The sequence below is a fragment of the Sprattus sprattus genome (genome assembly GCF_963457725.1).
Source record: "Sprattus sprattus genome assembly, chromosome: 9".
Classification (NCBI taxonomy): domain Eukaryota; kingdom Metazoa; phylum Chordata; class Actinopteri; order Clupeiformes; family Clupeidae; genus Sprattus; species Sprattus sprattus.
In genome coordinates this window covers 12,534,088-12,551,306 of record NC_137928.1, presented here as the reverse complement: position 1 = coordinate 12,551,306, position 17,219 = coordinate 12,534,088, and the positions used below count along the sequence as shown (strand labels likewise).

The 17,219-nt window shown below is 41.6% G+C and overlaps 3 protein-coding genes across 3 annotated transcripts; 2 read left to right on the top strand and 1 right to left on the bottom strand.

Moving 5' to 3' along the window:
• Positions 1-260: 260 nt before the first annotated feature.
• On the bottom strand, positions 261-4,709 carry nudt8 (nudix hydrolase 8). Its single transcript, XM_080845271.1, has 5 exons — positions 4,642-4,709; positions 2,804-3,718; positions 2,390-2,522; positions 1,496-1,573; positions 261-1,144 (listed from the first exon to the last, which is right to left on the bottom strand). The coding sequence occupies exons 2-5, from the start codon at positions 3,715-3,717 to the stop codon at positions 959-961; spliced, it is 1,311 nt and encodes a 436-aa protein (XP_080701397.1). The 5' UTR covers position 3,718; positions 4,642-4,709; the 3' UTR covers positions 261-958.
• Positions 4,710-5,150: 441 nt separating this feature from the next.
• On the top strand, positions 5,151-10,272 carry ftr86 (finTRIM family, member 86; the record flags this gene model as incomplete). The annotated part of the gene is made up of 10 exons (XM_080844613.1): positions 5,151-5,651; positions 5,785-5,880; positions 6,145-6,381; positions 6,692-6,851; positions 7,076-7,138; positions 7,233-7,313; positions 7,647-7,721; positions 7,835-7,900; positions 9,446-9,648; positions 9,937-10,272. The coding sequence occupies 10 exons, from the start codon at positions 5,151-5,153 to the stop codon at positions 10,270-10,272; spliced, it is 1,818 nt and encodes a 605-aa protein (XP_080700739.1).
• A 4,621-nt stretch (positions 10,273-14,893) lies between these two features.
• cbln20 (cerebellin 20) lies at positions 14,894-16,326 on the top strand (the record flags this gene model as incomplete). Its single annotated transcript, XM_080844954.1, has 3 exons — positions 14,894-14,900; positions 15,577-15,717; positions 15,899-16,326. 3 exons carry the CDS (start codon positions 14,894-14,896, stop codon positions 16,324-16,326), a joined length of 576 nt encoding a protein of 191 aa, XP_080701080.1.
• Between the last annotated feature and the right edge of the window lie 893 nt (positions 16,327-17,219).

Here is a 17,219-nt window from a genome sequence, read left to right as displayed (position 1 = left end):
ATCACATACTTTAGTTATGATCACATTGTCTCAAGTCCTTTTGAGTTTGCATAATGTCCCTCGTAGTGATACAGTATAGACATGGACATTGTGGCAACTCTTGCTAAAACACAAATAATGACCATATTTTGTCCTTGCTTAATACTACTCTATGAATTCACATTCTACAAACTTATCTGTAAGGACAAAAGGTTCACCAACATTTTAACCATCATGTCATTAAATACATTTATTTGAATTATTTAAATTAGTACATCTCTGTCTGATAATGTAAATTAACTGTGGGATACAAATATCTTACTTGACTGCAATTAAATCTTATTGCATCAGAGCACAACATGTATATTGCATTCAAAATTCCTTTTGCCAATTGCCTTAAACTTCCATGGTGCAGGAAAATGTTTACTTATATATATATATATATATATTAATATACTTAATATTGTTCCTCAACCAGTGATAAGTTTATGGCCAGGGAAATGCAAATTAAATATCACACTAGTTTCCTTGTATCATATTTGCCATATAATTGTAACATATCATAATCATTTTAACTGGATGTCTTTACATAAAAAGACTGCAATTATTCAACACAAATGAAAACGGGTTACTTTTTATTCCAGGCTTTTGCTACGGCCATTATTTCACAATGACCATAGAAGTTAAAGCAAGAGTAAAAAAAGGACACCAACGCCAGCAGATATGCCAGACAACACCTATCGTGCTACCTGATCCACTGTTTTAGAAATAGCCGAAGCATATTTGAAGTCCTTTTTGGGATCAGTTTTAAACTCCTTACTAGGAGATTTACGGTTTCTGTGTCTGAGGTAAGGAATAATATTTCAAGTTCCCTCCTCCCAATGCATTACCGGTCATCACAGTTCTGTGCGTTTTGGCAGTAACTCAGCTGAGGCTTGGTTTCCATGGGAGCAAATGGATGGATCAGTGGGCTGGGCTGCTATGGCGACACAACAAGTTTGAGTGTGTGATCCAAGGCTATGGCCGTGAGACCCCAGACACGGTGCTTCCCGTTCCGAAACACCGGGAGACTGTAGCCAAAGCGGTCGCCTGTGCGGAAGTTTGTGTAGCCCTGGTTCTCCGGGTTGCAGACATGAGCCAGGGTGAGTGTGAAGATCTCCTCCACCTGGAAGGAGGAAAGGAAGGAAGGACGTGTAGAGGATTTTATTCTTCACTGAACCTGTTGAATATTACAGGTTCCGTCATGGCGCAAGAAGATCTCATACGCCCAATAATAATAACAATAAAAACAATAGAGACCCAATAATAATACTAGCTTATTGAAGGAGTTGTGGCAACTGACAGCATCAGAATATACCTCACTAGGATTAGGTCGAACCTATTGAATATTAAAGGTTCCGTCATGGCGCAAGAAGTTTTCATACGCCCAATAATAATAACAATAAAAACAATAAAGAACCAATAATAATACTAGCTTATTGAAGGAGTCGTGGCAACTGACAGCATCAGAACATACCTCACTAGGATTAGGCCGAAATGACAGGGCCTCCAGGGGCCCAAGGTTAGCCAGTACCGGAGCGATCATCATGCCAGACTGGAAATCAGGAATCACACAAATAAGATTTCAATGTTTCAGTACAGTAACTGCTTGTGCTAATCACTAAACTAGGATGCATTCCTAAACTGATCAGTAAACGTGAAGTGTAGCTTTAACTCCACAGAAATCCATCTCCCTTCATGTGTGCACACAAAAACATTTGGAAGGCTGGGAAGCCAAACTCCATGGAAAATTTCTGTTAATGTAGTGATAGTGATAGTGATGACATTTTACTATCGAGGAGTCATTGAGACATTTTTTGACAGCGCATCCATGTTTGAAAACCAGAGTGTCAGCTGTAATATTCTGAATTATTTTGGTGTAGATCATTGCAACAGGACCTATAGTATTCCTGTAGTAAGCCAAGCCAAGCCATGTAATTTACTGTTCAGGCACTTTGAATAAAAAACTAACAGTCAAAAAGAGAAAGCAAACAGCTATCAAAATTGTTGAATGTTGTCCACATTGACAGGACACAAATAGTATACTGTTAGTAAAAAAAGTACCACAACCATGTGTTATCCACCTTTTAAGTATGGTGTCCAGACTCAACAGGTGTTCTCACTCATGACAGTGAGAGGGATTTCTCTTCAGATGTCCAGGGTGTGGCACAGAGGTAAAAAGCTATTCAGAGCTGTAAAGTACTAAATCTCATACATCCACTATGCTAATATCTAGTTTCTCCAAGCTGCCCAGGAAGAGCGAGACTCAGAAGTCAGGTAGGGGGTAGGTGACGGGCGGGGGACGTTAGGTTTGAGCCCTGTGGACGGGTGGACCACCCCTGAGACGTGACTCTGACCAGTTCAAACTTACCATGTCTCGCAGAGGCTTCAGAACGCCCCACACCTGCTCCGCTCTCACGGTAATCCCCAACTCTTCACGAGCCTCCCGCAAAGCTGTGTCAACAACGTCCCGATCCACAGGGTCTTTCTTACCGCCTGCAAAACTGAACAGTCACAAATGAGAAGAGGAATTACCACGACGTGTACAGATCTGTGTCGTGATGGTTGTGTTTTGTCTTTTTGTGTACATATGAGTCTATGTGTGTTTGGGTGTCTGAAACAGGCAGTGCAGCTAGGTAAAAGTGCATGTTTTGGAAAAGTGCATGTCAGATGTGTGTTGTAAAGGTGCGTGTATATGTGTAATGTACAGGAATCTGAGTATGATAACATGGCCAAGCCAGTGCCCCACCCCCCACCCCAACCCATTCCAAACAAGTCCACTCACCAGACATCGCCCTTGTTCCTGCCCAGCATGCTGGAGCGGAGAGTAAAGAGGAAAGCAGTATTTCCACCTACAGTGCAGAGGCACACCAGCACTGATGCCCAACTCTTCCCCTTGTCCTTCTGGTACAGTGCCGTGTTGGGCTCTAGCTTCTTCCGACACCTGGCTTCATTCTCCGCAGACAGGCAGTGCTCCAGGGCTACCTTCCGTTGGGCGGCACCATGCATACCACAGGCCTGGATCGCCAGGTGCTGTTCCCGCAAACTGCCTGTGAAGGTGCTGCGAGTCCACAGTGTTGGTGTAGGTACAAGTGACCGAGGAAACAGAAGCTTATGAGACCCACTGAGAAATGACACTGATGAATGAGAATGCTGTGGACTCTCTATATTGCATGGTATGGTAGCACCACCTTTCTGCTTACCGGCTTGGCTATGACTGCGCAGTAAGAGGCACCCGAGGTCAGACCTGCACAAGGTCTCAAGATTGATCAAATGCTTGATTGGATTGGTTTGACAGTGGTTGTGTGAAGATGGTGGCTGTGCACTACAAAAAACGTGTGTGTTCATAGGTAGTTTCAGGCAGTGTGAACTGAGAGTACTTCTAGCCGGTTTATCTTGTGCCGGAGGGCTGTATGCGTCAGAAGACCCGTAGGTTGAGTATGGTTCTCTGAGGAAGATTTTCTCTTCCTCTCTTGCAGGGTCATGGGGTACTTCTCCTTGGATTTCCTCCTCCTTCTTCTTCGGGCAACATGATCTCTCAAGGAACCCATGGGAGAGCGCCCTTCTTCCCTCTATCCCATTCCATTGCTGGTGTCTGGGACAAATGGACGGCAGGGCCTCTTTAGAAAGTAGGAGTAGGAGTGATCTATGGGCCCCTTTTAGGCTTGGTGAGGCCACTAGCTGGGGACTCCTAAACATCCTAAATCAGAGGCAGAAATAGTGGATCAAAAGACTTGTACGTAACTAGTACATAGATGTTTATACCCGCGTTTAGCACATTCAATAGACTCGCCAAAGATATTTCTGCCGTATTAATATGGTTCAAAGAGCTGATTCAAGTAAACAAACGAAAAAAGAACCATATGCGGCCATCAAGATAACTTACTGGACATGCAACTTTGTCCTTACAGTAGCTAACTAACTTATGGCCTCGTTTAGCTAACGTCCAACACGAGAAGCTCACTGGATAGCAAACAACTACGATAACATCTGATTAAATGTAACATTAGTTCAGACAGAAACAGCATTATCGCTAATAAGTGTTCTATGCCATCTCTCTGCCGAATGTCTGTGAAAGCATAAGTTATATCATACAATATTGTCACCCTGTCACTGTTAGTTAACTTAACTAAAGTTGCCCAGCTAGCTAAACGTTACAGTTTGCTAGCTACTTGCTTAACTATTTAGAATTTCACTTTCATTTAAAATAGCTTTTCCAGCCAATCTAATAAAGTCGCAGTTCAATGCCAAAATACGACACGAATCTCCAGCGAAATACTGCTGTAATCATGGGGCGCTGAACTAAGAAGATCTAGCAAAGCAAGCCTTTATTGAGCAATTCAACTTCATAACGTTAGCGAAACAGCAGCTAGGGCATAGTGTCTCTACTGCTTCACTTGGCTTGAGTGCTGGCAGACCTCCATACTGCAAGGACCATTTGTACTCATTTGTTCTAGCAAACATGCTAACAAGCAGATAACCACTAAACATGCAAGCCAAAACAGCACGTGGTACATACATTCCCCCAAAATGTTATCCGCAACAAGTTACGCTGAAATACAGTCAATCCGGTATTTGTCAAAGTTGCCCAATGACTCAAAGTAACAATCAGTGCCAACTCACCTTGTACCATGCTAACCTCAGCTCCACATTCGAATAACTGTTCACACATTAGCTGCTTTGGTGATACAACTGTACGGCCTGCCAGTACTTAATATGGCTCCGAGGATAATGCCTCACTTATCTCCGATTTGCCCTTTCTATCTTAAAGCAGCCGCGTAAGCTACCATCTTTATTGTGGCAGTGAGGTGACTTTAAGCAAACCATTTCCCATTGACGTTGTCTTATGTTATGTGTGATATGTGATGAACAAATTTTCAAAGCTGCAAAATTTGGAGTTTCCAAAGGTCTATTTGCAGAGTCAGTTGCATGGTGTTAGAAGAACCTGTCTGTCCACTCTGGTTTCAACCTGGCTGAATGTTATCATGTGAGCAACTGAAAAAGTATCCAGTGTTACCTGTTTTACCACCCTTTGCCCAACCCAGCTCATTCCATTTTAAAGCAGGCTGTGGTGTTCAGTTGACATCAAAGGATCAAGGAAAGCTGTTCTGAGAACACCTCTGACTTACAACATGGCTACCTCATGGCCTCCGGATGAGTTTGTATGCTCAGTGTGCCTGGAACTCCTGCGTGACCCAGCTACTCTGCCTTGTGGACACACATATTGTATGCTCTGCATCCAGAAGCACTGGGACCAAGGGGCATCCAAAAACCTCTACAGCTGCCCTCAATGCAGGAAAACTTTTAAACCTCGACCATCTTTATCCAGGAGTACTGTGCTGGCTGATGCCTTGGAGAAATTAAGACTACAGGCACAGCAGCAAGCCTCTCCTCCATCTCCAATCTATCTCAATGTTTTGCCATCTTTGCCAACTTCTCAGGATGGTTCTCCAGCTGAGAGGGGATTGTACCCCCAGCTTCCAGTGAGTTCCCCTCGACTTTGCCCAGACCACCTCCAACCTCTGGACCTCTACTGCCGTGACCACAAGGTCTTTGTGTGTGAGGACTGTGGGCTGTATGCCCACAAGGGCCACCAAGTCGTCCGACCTCATGAAGAGAGGGGAGAGAAACAAGTAAGTAGATGTGGATAAAAGCTGCGGCATAATTTTACGAGCTATGAGAAAACGTTTTACACACAGCCTGTGACTCATCTACGGATTGTGTGATTCAGTGGTATGTCGTTGTTTTCTCACATCTCTTAAACAGCAAGAGGTGGTTCAGATGCAGGCGATAATTCTAAGGAGAATTCAAGACAGAGAGAAGGACCTTCAGGATCTCCCAAAGGCTCTAGAGGTCTACCAGGTATGGAAAGCAAAATGTAGCTGCTAGTATATTTTGCCAACCAAGGCTTGAGGACACAGGAGTGTCTGTGTGTTTGTTAAGAAATTGTGGCCAAGAATCACAGCAAATGTTCACTGTGTTCTTTGTCTAAATAGTTTAAAATAAAAATGTATGAAAACAGTAAATAAATAAATTATAATATAATAAATAATTTGTAAAATGACACATCATCCTCCTTGTTCATCATCTCCATTTCTTTTCTCCATTGACGTCCGTGGTCTCTAGGACCAGATGCAGGAGTTTCAGAAGGAGACTAGGGAGACCGTTGTGGAGCTGGTGAAGAGTGTGGAGTGGTTGGGCTCTCAGGTGGAGGAGATCGTCCTCCAGGCCCACGAGGCCTCCTCAGAGAGCCGTAGAGAGGCTCACCTCTACAGACTGCAGCAGGAGGTGGCCCAGCTCCGCAGGCAGGACCAAGAGCTGCGCTCCCTCTCCTGCACACCAGATGATGTCAGGTTCCTGGAGGTAGGAGTGACATGAGGCTGAGTGGTATCATATGGGGTCATGGGGGGGCGGGGCGGGGAATATAGATCAAGACTTACTCATTGAGTTCACCTGCTCGGTGATGAGTCACTTACACAATATTTTAAACATCATTAAATGATGATCTGGGACTCAAGGTTTATCATTTTTCTTTGTATGGCTTTTTTTGAAATACGTTTTGTCAGGCACTTTGGACAAAAGTGTATATCAAATGCCTTCATTTTAACTTAACTTTTGGCTTCAAGTATTTTCTCACGTTCATGTTCATTTTCATTACTCACTTGTTGAACAGGAGCTTGGAACCATTTCTGCTCAAGGGCTGGATGGAGGTGGAGAGATTATTGATCCAGATTTTGAAGCAATGAAGTCTGGAGTCAAAGCAAAACTGGGCAGAATGAGAGAAGGGCTACAGGATCTTAGCAAAGACATTCTGTCTCAGATATTCAGAATTGGTAGGTCAATATGTCGCAGAAATCATGTTTTCTGTAATAGTTGCAAGACTATCACATTTGCTCATTACTCTTCTTTATGCGATAGATAAAGATACATGCTTGGCATGAGTGGGGCATATGAAACGATTACATTGTCAGATTATGTTTTTGAAATGCTTCTTTAAAATATGGACCATGACTGATATTTACACTGAGGAAAAACAAGCACACATTACTTTTCTCAGTTAATGATGCCAATTCAGCACGCATGGGTAACAGTGAAGAAGCAAGTGCTGGACCCACTTTCTGTAAGTATCGAACCATAATAAAGACAAGATTCATTGATAAATGTATTGATTAATTGGCCTCCGAGCATAAGGGCTTTGTCTGTTCCCTGTGTAGCAAATGGCGCTTCAGCCGAAGGCCCACCCCTTCCAGCACGTCCTCCAGGAATGACTCGCTCTGCTACTGTGGCAAACCCAGGTTAGCTATGACTTAACGTTTTTGTATTTAAAGGTGTAATACGTAGTTTTTTTAATCAAAAATAAAAAATCTTTCTCATTTATTCAACCATTATGCTGTAGTCTGCATGAAGGGACATGGAAAGGTCATGTTTCCAAATATTTTTGTGCAACTTAGTTATTTGTTTCAGATGCTTCTGATGCATTAATAATTGTTGTTTAAAATAATGATATCATATGAAAAGAATATATAGTTTTGTTATTGCATTGAGATTATTAGTATGAAAAAATGTCGTATTGCTGACAGTATCTTGTTTCACAACATAACTGTTTACACTTCACTCTATTTATGCAGTCCGTGCCAGACCTGACATCCCACCGCCACTCCCGGAGAGATCTCCAGGCATGATGCGAGCCGCCACCCTACCTGGTAAACACCTAGACCAGAATACACTTTGGTGTGATTTTCTTACATTTGTATTATAATCACTGTTGCAGAATTATTTGAACATTATAAATATTCTTTCTCCTGTGTCTCATTAGCTCAAAGACCCACAAACAACCTACTTGCAAACCCAAAGCCCAAAACCAGAGAAGAGCTGATGAAATGTGAGTGTGCTCTTCCCTGCTGCTTTCATTCATTTCATTCAACGGAATACCTAATCAGCCAATCAGGGCGCATCTCCTCCCAATTTTCCTTGCATGTTTTTTTCTCATGACCCTCCCATGAGTGCATATGCATAAGTAGGATAAGTGCAACGTGTCATTGTGCACTCCTGCCAGATGAAAAATGTGCGGTAGGTTTGTACATACCACGTCACATTTTTATGACGCAGGTTGCAACAAAATAATACCTAAAACTGGCGCTAATGTTTTAGTACATCTCCCCCATAGAGTGTATTTCATAAAATCTAGGTTTTCTTGGACACTAGTATCAATCATTTGTAACAACAGACATCCAAACATAATATCTTGTATCGTTATTAACATTATTATTTTTCATCATGTATGTTTCCTCTTGACAATTAGCAGTGCTCTTAGTAGTGTGGTATTTACGGACGAACAAACATAAAATATACTGTATATGTAAATGGTCATATTTTTGAAATAGATAGATGTGTAGGAACAAGTTGAATATCAAAATAATGGATTTTCAATAATATAATAATATAATTTAAATAATTTTGCTCAACAAAAAAATTGGTGGGTGTCAATAAGAATAATTTATAAGGGTGAACAAAACAACATGGTAAGGATACCTTGTATGGTGTTAGAAAGTTTCTTTGTTTCTGATGCAGTCATCTTTATTTCAGTGAAGTGCAGTAACGAAGCACGTGGAACATAATCCTGAATCAGCAGTGTAGGTCTGAACAACAAGCATCTCCAATTCTAGCCATGTATGCTGTTTTAAGACACCTCCTAGTTATGTAAGTGAGCTAGGCTTATCATGCAAACAGGTTTGGCAACCTTTTGTGGTTCTGTATGATAATCAGGTTTCTTTGACCTGCTGACTGAGATGGTTCTCAATTGCTTACCCCCATTCCCATACTATGATGAATTGCTGTCACTCACACCTTAGTTTGCTTCATGAGCTGTCTGAGAAAATCCAGTGTGGGGGGGACCTTTCCTTTGTTACCATGATAAGATTAACATTTTGGATATTATGCTGGCCAACTTTTGGTGGTCACAGCAGCTGCTTGATCTTGAATCTTACAAATAGGCGGCTGCATATATGAAAAAAAAACACCTAACCCTAAAAAATTCTAACAAAAGTTTTCTCAGCTATTTCTTGTAGTATTAGGTGTCCTTAGTAACATACCAAAGTTTGACTACTAGAAAGTTGTACATTTCAAGATGGCGTCCAAGATGGGCAGGAAGTCCTTCAAATATCCTAAATGGTGACACTAAAGCCATGATGCACATGTCACATGTTCTGTTCCTTGGAAACACCCTCAGAAATCTAATGCTTTTGTCCAGTCTGTGTCAATCCCATTGAAATATTAAAATAGCCTTTAAACATAAGACAATATTGCTGTTGACCACCTTTATCCACAGGTCATGGACTGTACATCTGGTTAAATGGTTGAAAAGAATGTTATTTTGAAAATAACAATGGAGACATCATTGGTATTTGTTTTTTGGGGGGGCATTCAGATCGCTTTGAGCCCACACTGGACCTCAACACAGCATACCGCCACATCCGCATCTCTGAGGGAGACCGGAAGGCCACCCTGCGAGCAGAGGTGGTCCATGCGTCGGAGCACCCCGACCGTTTCCTGTTCTGGAGGCAGGTGCTGTGCAGGGAACCCTGTGCCGGGAGTCCCTACTACTGGGAGGTGGAGTGGACAGGGCATAAGGTATGCAGCAGTGCAGTCCAGCCAGTACTACAAACTACATCAGAACATGCAATGCATGATGCGGCATAGTTGCCAATCTGCTGATTACCTGAACTTATTTAGGATGCACCTCAGGAAGGACTTCATGACATTTAGACATGTTCATTCACTACGACAGATTCAAAAATAATATGACCCTGCTTGATTGACCCCAACATTTAATATTTTATTTTATTATTCATCAATATGAAGCAAGGCCTAAGCACATTGCAGAATGTTCAGTTTTAATGGCAACTCTATTTCATCCAGGTGACCATCGGTGTGACCTACAGGGACCTGGAGCGGACGGGCAGTGATAACCGCCCCAGACTGGGGTATAACCCCCACTCCTGGGGTCTCTACTGGTCTGGCACAGCCTTCTCGCTGTGGCATAATGGCAAGGAAACTGCCCTGCCAGGACCTAAAGCCCACAGAATTGGCGTTTACCTGGACCAGCAGGAAGGGCTGTTGGCCTTCTACAGGGTCACCCATGGAAAAGCAGAGCTCATCCATTGCCTCAGGGAAGACTTCTCGAGCCCACTCTTCCCAGGATTCCGGTTCTGGACTGGCGTTGGTGCCACGATCACTATCTGTGAGCTGGAGTAGGGAGATAGAACATAACCAGTACCAGTGACAGTTGATATCTGTCTGATGTCCAGTGGGTGCTCCACTATATTGAATGTTTCTGTAATGATGGTGTTAGTGCCGTTTGAATTACTGAAGAGATTTGAGTCCTGGATGTAAACTCAATCCTAACCCTGAACACCTAGAATACACTTTTAATGGTCCATTTTGTTAAGTTTCTAACCCCATATTCACTTCTATTATTATTATCTGTTTCTTCACCAGTATTTATTGTTGCTTTATTGTTCTGCTGGGTTCTATTTGCAATTTTGGTCTTTAGAAATAAGATTTATGTGCAGTCCTTTTTCCTAATACTGCCCCCTGGTGGAAATAGGAAGATATACACATTTAAACCATCCCTGGAGTGTATTACAATCTTTTTGACCTACCTTCAGTGTATTACTGTGATCTGGGACCTGTTATTCCCTTCTAAATGTATAAAAAAAAGGTTAAATAAACAGCAAGTCTGCTCATAGATGCTCAATATCCATTTTACAGTAATTTATTGTTTGGTGCCAGTAAGATTCACCTTAAGCTCTCTGGATAGCATGACAACTTCAATCTCAGCCCTCTGCTTTAGCCTTTAGCCAATCAGATGGTAAGAGAAGCTAAACAGAAGAGATTGGGCCTCCAGTATGTCAGTCAAAAATGAGAGCACCTGATCTGGGTGAAACAGAAAGAGGGAGGGGAAATGGTCCAATCTATTGCTTTAGCAGCAAACAGTATTCAGTGCAATAAAGGAGGCGTTTACAGTACAACATGGGTTCATCTACATCATTATCTACAAATTATTTGGCCAACCTGATAGAGGGCGTCAGTTCAGTCAAGATGGAATTGTTGAACTGGAAGAAATTAATTACAGTGCGTTAAGGGTAATAGAAGAATTCTGTTACATTTCTAGTGTTTAGTGGTTAGGCTGCCTTTCATGCTGATTTTCTAATCATGTTTTTTGTGTGTGAATGGGTAGATGTAGGCATTACCTTGTAAAGTGCTATGAGTGCTTTATGAGTAAAAAGGACTATATAAATGCAGTACATTTACCATTTATTTTCCTAATACATCTGCCCTTTTAGGAACACAGGAGTCTCAAACAAAGTCAAGACTTTAGTTGCATGTACAGCACATTTAAATTGTATATACATTTAAAAGCAGGAGTTGTATCAAAGTGCTTTACAGTCGAGGTGAGTAGCTTGACATTACATTTAGATAAGAATGAAAGGAAATTAACTTAAAGAAATAAAAGATAAGAAAAGAACTAATCTGAAAGTGATGTATGAGTAAATGGAGTAAAAACAATAAAACACAAGAAAAGAGCAGGTTAGAATGAGATAAAATGGAACAGTAAACGAATAAATAAATACAACCATAACAAACATATAAGAGACAAGTTAAAATCACTCATGGGGTTAAACTCATTAAAATTGTCCAAAAAGCATAAAACCACAGAATGGACTAAAAGCATGAATATAAGCACAGCCACAGAGTGGACTAAAATGTCATAAAAAGATTGGCAAAATTGCCTAAATAAAATCCAGGTTATACAAGTGGGTAAAGGTGCATCTTTAGTCCAGGTCTATGCAAGCAGCAGATCTGATATGTAATCAGAAACTATTCCATTAGGACCCACAACAGCAAAAGCGTGATCACACATGAATATAAAATGTGAGCCTGGTAGAACAAGTAAAGGTTCATCATAGGATCCTAGGGCCCTCGATGGAACATAAGGTGTCAGTAGATTTGAATACATTTACATTTACATTTAGTCATTTAGCAGACGCTTTTGTCCAAAGCAATGTACAAGGGAGAGAACAATCAAGCTAAGAGCAATAAAAACCTGGTGTAACAATAAATACTGCTTATTTTTCTTTTCAAGAAATAGAAAACGACAGAGAGAAAACGAAGTGCGGGACTGTCACTGCTTAAGTGCAAGTTAAGCCAAGGTGCCAGTTAGGAAGGGAATAGGCTGGAGCTAGACTATTCACAGACTCATTAATCTGATCTGCAGTCAGTTGAACTGTAATTATGAGGTGATGATGAGGGAAACATGAATAATAGGTCCCTGATCTTCGTCAAGCTTAAAATTATTTAGTCCTGCGCGCTTTCTATCCACTCATTTTCTTCATTAATTTGTGGGTCTTATGGTGCAAGCAGAGGCTGGTTCATAGTTTGAATCTCCATTGCATACATTTTATGAGGTTATTTAGCTGTACAGGGTTTCTATGACTAATTCTCAGATCATCAATTGCTTTTCAAATGAATTTGAGATAAGTTGGGGAGGCTGTTGAAGATGTTAATGTGATCTTGAGGAGACATTTACAATATACGTATTTATTCAATGTGTTACATGTATGTATGTCTTCCTTCAGGTGGGGATTTCTTGAATTTAAAATGTAATGCACTGATTGTATTGGAGATAACATATTAAAGTATTTAACAAAAGTTATTTGACATGCTTTTAACACAAGTCCTCATGAGCCATATTTCATATTTCATATATTATCTTGTGATTGTGTAAGATTTCAGATTCAAACTTTTCAGCTGATTCTCCTCTGTTTCTCTATTCTATTGATAAGTGACCCAGTTCCTGCTGGTCCCTTAGACAAATATACCCCCTCTTCCTTATCCCTCTCTCCTCACCACCTGTATTATTCCCTCCTGGTCTAAGTCCAAAAGAGAAGATAACACAAAATATCTTCTTCCATACTTCCCATCTCTATTCCCTGTCATGTTATTTTTAAACTTTGTTACTTTTTAACCCCAGCACTCTCACCTTTCCATCATGTGGGAAATGGCCCAAATATCCCACCATGCTCCTCTATTGTTTGCGGTTGCTGATGTTATCTCTCCCGTCAACGCCAATAGGACAGACCTATGCTGTTGATGTTCTGCCACCTGTTTTTTTTTTTTTTTTCAAAAGAAGCATACAGGATTTCAAGTTTGTTTTGACATTATGTTCTCGACACAAAAGCAAAATATGCTGTGTCTTGAAACTGGTAATTGTTTAATGTAGATAGAAAACGGATCTAATAGGGAACTAATAGCTGTCCTATAAAGTAATGGTCCAAAGTATTGGAGTATGACTATCATAACTAAGACTTTTTTTTATAAAAACTTGTAGATATTTACATAACTTAGAGTTGAGCTGAACTGCTTTTTTAGAAAGTTTAATTTATTTCTGTTTCCTTCTAGTGACGTGCATTTTTACATTTGTGAATGAAAAAAAATTGTGTTTATGATCAGCCACAAAAATGATAGAAGTTGAAATACTGTTTTTGGTAATTAAATACTTTTGTTGATACATTACATATTCCAAAGTATTGTATGTTACAATTAACCTTGCCCATATCTATGTTGTTTATTTTTTTATTTTATTTTAGTACTGTTTAATAAAAAATATTGTATGTATGACTTCTCTAATTCTCTATTAAGATTCATTCATGTTTTTGCATCAAAACAGATGCATTTAATTTTGGACCTGAGTCGTAAAGGTCACTGATGAGACACCATTTTGACACCATACTAATCACCTTCCCCATCTTTTACGCCAATGCGATTTAAAGAAACACTATGGAGTTTCTGGAGCTGCCAGGTTGGGGGGCTACTTTCTGCTAGACTATTCAGTAACTTATTTTCTGTCTTGCTTTGTCTAGTGTTGCACTTGCTTGATGTTTGACTGTTAGGAAAGTTGTTGACTCGCTAGTTTTTCATAAACAAAGTAAGCAAATGTCAACAGGTTTCGCTAAGTTTAGCCGCTAGCAAGACATCTCATTAGCGATGTTAGCAAGCTTGTTATAACATGCTTGGACATTGATGCTAGTAATAAGTGCTCTTGCGTCGGCTTCTTTGTAATGTTATTGTTGTGATAGCTGTGTTGGCTACCTTGCCAACAACTTTCCTAACACTGTCAAACATCAAGCAAGTGCAACACAAGACAAAGCAAGACATTGAAAAAGTTACTGAATAGCCCAGCAGAAAGTAGCTCCAGAAACTCCATAGTGTTACTTTAATGTCTTTGGGTCAGGTGTCAGGGGACTCATATTCACCATGGGACTCCATAACACAGAATCAAGCCTACATACAAGAGAAACAGACCTTGGATCTTTGAGGAAGTGCTTTTTAAAGAAATGTGTTATTTGTGTAGTTGTGCCGGTTTACACATTATCATGAAGCTTTTGAAAGGTGAAATAGAAATGGATGACCTTTATACCACAATCTACGATGGTTTGTTTGTGTCCCATTTCATATTGAGAAACCCACCGTACTGTATTTAGCACACCCACAAACACATTCTCAAAGCTCTTCCACGTGGCTTTTTTGAAAACCATATTGCCACATGCTTCAGTCCTGCTGTCTTGGGAAAAAAAGGTTCTGGTTTTAACAATCCACCTTTTGGACAATGCCTGCCCCACATAAGACTCCCATGCACTGCACTGGAGACAATGCCACAAAGACAGCTCTGGGCCCGGCCCTGCTGCCCTGGAGACAGAAGGAGGTGGAGCTGTACGGGAGTTTAAAGGCGACGGTTCAGCATCCACATAGCCAGTACAGCCACCTGTTGTAATCACCGGCAGATATCGGCAGAGATCACCCACCTTGCGGCAAGATGAGAGGTAAAGCCTGAACCAGGAATCCCAGTCAGACTCACACCGGGGTGAAAGGCAGGGGTTGTTTTGGGCACCAAATGACTGTTAGATGGGTCCAATCCCCAGAATTGGGCTAAAATCAGCTGATAACCAGATGTGATGGAGGAAGCATGACTAGCACACCTTGCATAGAGTTCAGTTATGGGAAAGTTTGAGGTAGAAGAGGTAACATTCTCTCTGGTAGTGGAGTATGTTTTCTTGTATGTTATTGCATCATTTTTCAAGGCCATTTTAGGTGAATTATTTGATATGCTTTAATTAGTGGTACTATTTGAGCTTAATCTGACAAACATGAATATGTTGAGTGTAAGATGTCACTGGCAGTTGTTCAGCTCTTGGTAAGCTAATGTTATTCTGTTGTTTTTGTCAGCCATTGTGATGCTGTGTTTGCTGGGAGCAGCTCTTGCAAATCAATACTCTTGGGAGGGACCCGGCGGAAAAGACTCACCTGATCCCGACCCTGCCACTGATAATCGTGAGAGAGTGGGCGCAGTTTGAAAAAAGAAGTCACTAAAATCAAATTGAAGAATAATGAATACATAATAATTGATTCATAATTTAATAAATGAATAATTTCATTTTATAATTGTATCCATCTCTTGAGTGTGGATGTTTGTTCACTAGTCTCTGTGTGTGCCTGCAGTCTGCCTTTTGGACTCGTCCTCCTGCGGTTGCTGCTTGATGCAGAGGCAGATGTCTAGAATGGAGAGTTTCTTCAACATGAGCCTCATTGAGCTGCAGAGAGACCTGCAGAGAGCTCAGGCAGCGCTCCATAACCTCCGCGGTGAGTCTACCTTTCATTTGGAGTTGAACTAACCATGGACATTTCCAACGTGTTTAAGTTTCACTTTCTTCACTGTTTTGGCCAGCCAAAACTCTTTTTAGAGGATGATGTCATAATGAGAGCATAGATATATGAATATGATATATTTCTTGTCTTCCTATTTCAACTCTCTGCGCTCCAGCCAGCCGCAGTGCTTTCTCCGTGGCTCTGACCGACACCCGCCGCTGCTTGGGTCCCTTCCGCGAGGACTCTGTCATCATGTACCAGGTCGTCATCCTCAACCTGGGCGATGGCTACAGCACCTCCAGTGGCGTCTTCACCGCCCCCCGCTCCGGCGTCTACAGCCTGGCCCTCACTGTCTACAGCGACGCCGGCTCTCCGGGTGCCACCCTGGCCGCCTGTGCCCGCCTGAGACGCAACGAGGGCGTCCTGGCCTCGCCCAGCGAGAACAACATGCAGGATCAAGAGGACAGTGTCAGCGTGACGATGGCGGTGCAGCTCAACGCCGGGGACAGGGTGGACGTGGTGCTGCCCGCCGGCTGCTTCCTGTGCGACAGCGGCAACCACTACAACACCTTCACCGGCTTCCTGCTCTACGCCACCGACTGAGCCTGAAGATTTGTGCTTCATGTCCGATGCCCCACTCTGTGTGCTTTCCCTGAACATTTCTGTTTTTCTACCCCCATTGCCCTCTTACCCCTGTTCTCCTTGTCCCTTCTTCACATTCTGTGATTCTATGCTTTATCTTCTTCTAAAACAAGTGACAAGTTTAACTGAAACCCCATTTCAACACCTTTCCACCAGCTCTGAGGCTATGCTATGAGACCCATAATGCCTGAGTGCTTGGTCCCAGCTCTGTCCACTCTTTAAACTCAGCTTGCCTGTACACCTTTTGCTGTATCATGTCGTCCTGTCATGAGAAATGATCACTGCCGTCTTGTACACTGAAATGTGTTCCGATGCTCATAGTCAATTTTACTCATGTTTAACCGCGAGCTTCTGTTGTATACCACTCTGTTGTGGAGATTTTTTCTGAAAATAAAATTTGACCTTTACAACTAGCACTTGTTGAGACCTTTCCATTTACCCCAGCAGAATGAACACCAAATCATGAGAGTATTGACAAACAAATCCTTTAAAAAGTCCATCACATGGAGAGCAGAATATAGCCTGAAGTGGTCTGCTATGTAAAGAGAAGTCTATTGTCATTTGAACAATAAAGTCGAAACTATTTTAAAACAAATCTTAGGTGTAGGGTTTGAATAATAATAAAACACAGTAAGGCATTATTTCTCATACGGAGTGAAAGGGTCCAGCATGCACCATGGTTAGACACCTCTGTGTCAGACCCATGCAGATATACACACACAGACAACACACAGTTTCTCTCTTACTCTCTCTAGAACATTTTCAAACCCTCTAACAGCAGCTCTTTTCACACATGGTTGTATCCTTAATAATGGTGTGGATCTTTGTGAGATCAGACGGGGTTTCATATCAAT

Bases quoted from the DNA above. Each gene is read 5' to 3' on its own strand.
- nudt8 (XM_080845271.1), bottom strand. From the start codon at position 3,717: ATGTTTAGGAGTCCCCAGCTAGTGGCCTCACCAAGCCTAAAAGGGGCC. The intron at 1,574-2,389 runs GTAAGTTTGAAC...CCTGATTTCCAG, and splicing joins TGAAGCCTCTGCGAGACATG to TCTGGCATGATGATCGCTCC. The intron at 1,145-1,495 runs GTATGTTCTGAT...TCCTCCTTCCAG, and splicing joins TTCGGCCTAATCCTAGTGAG to GTGGAGGAGATCTTCACACT.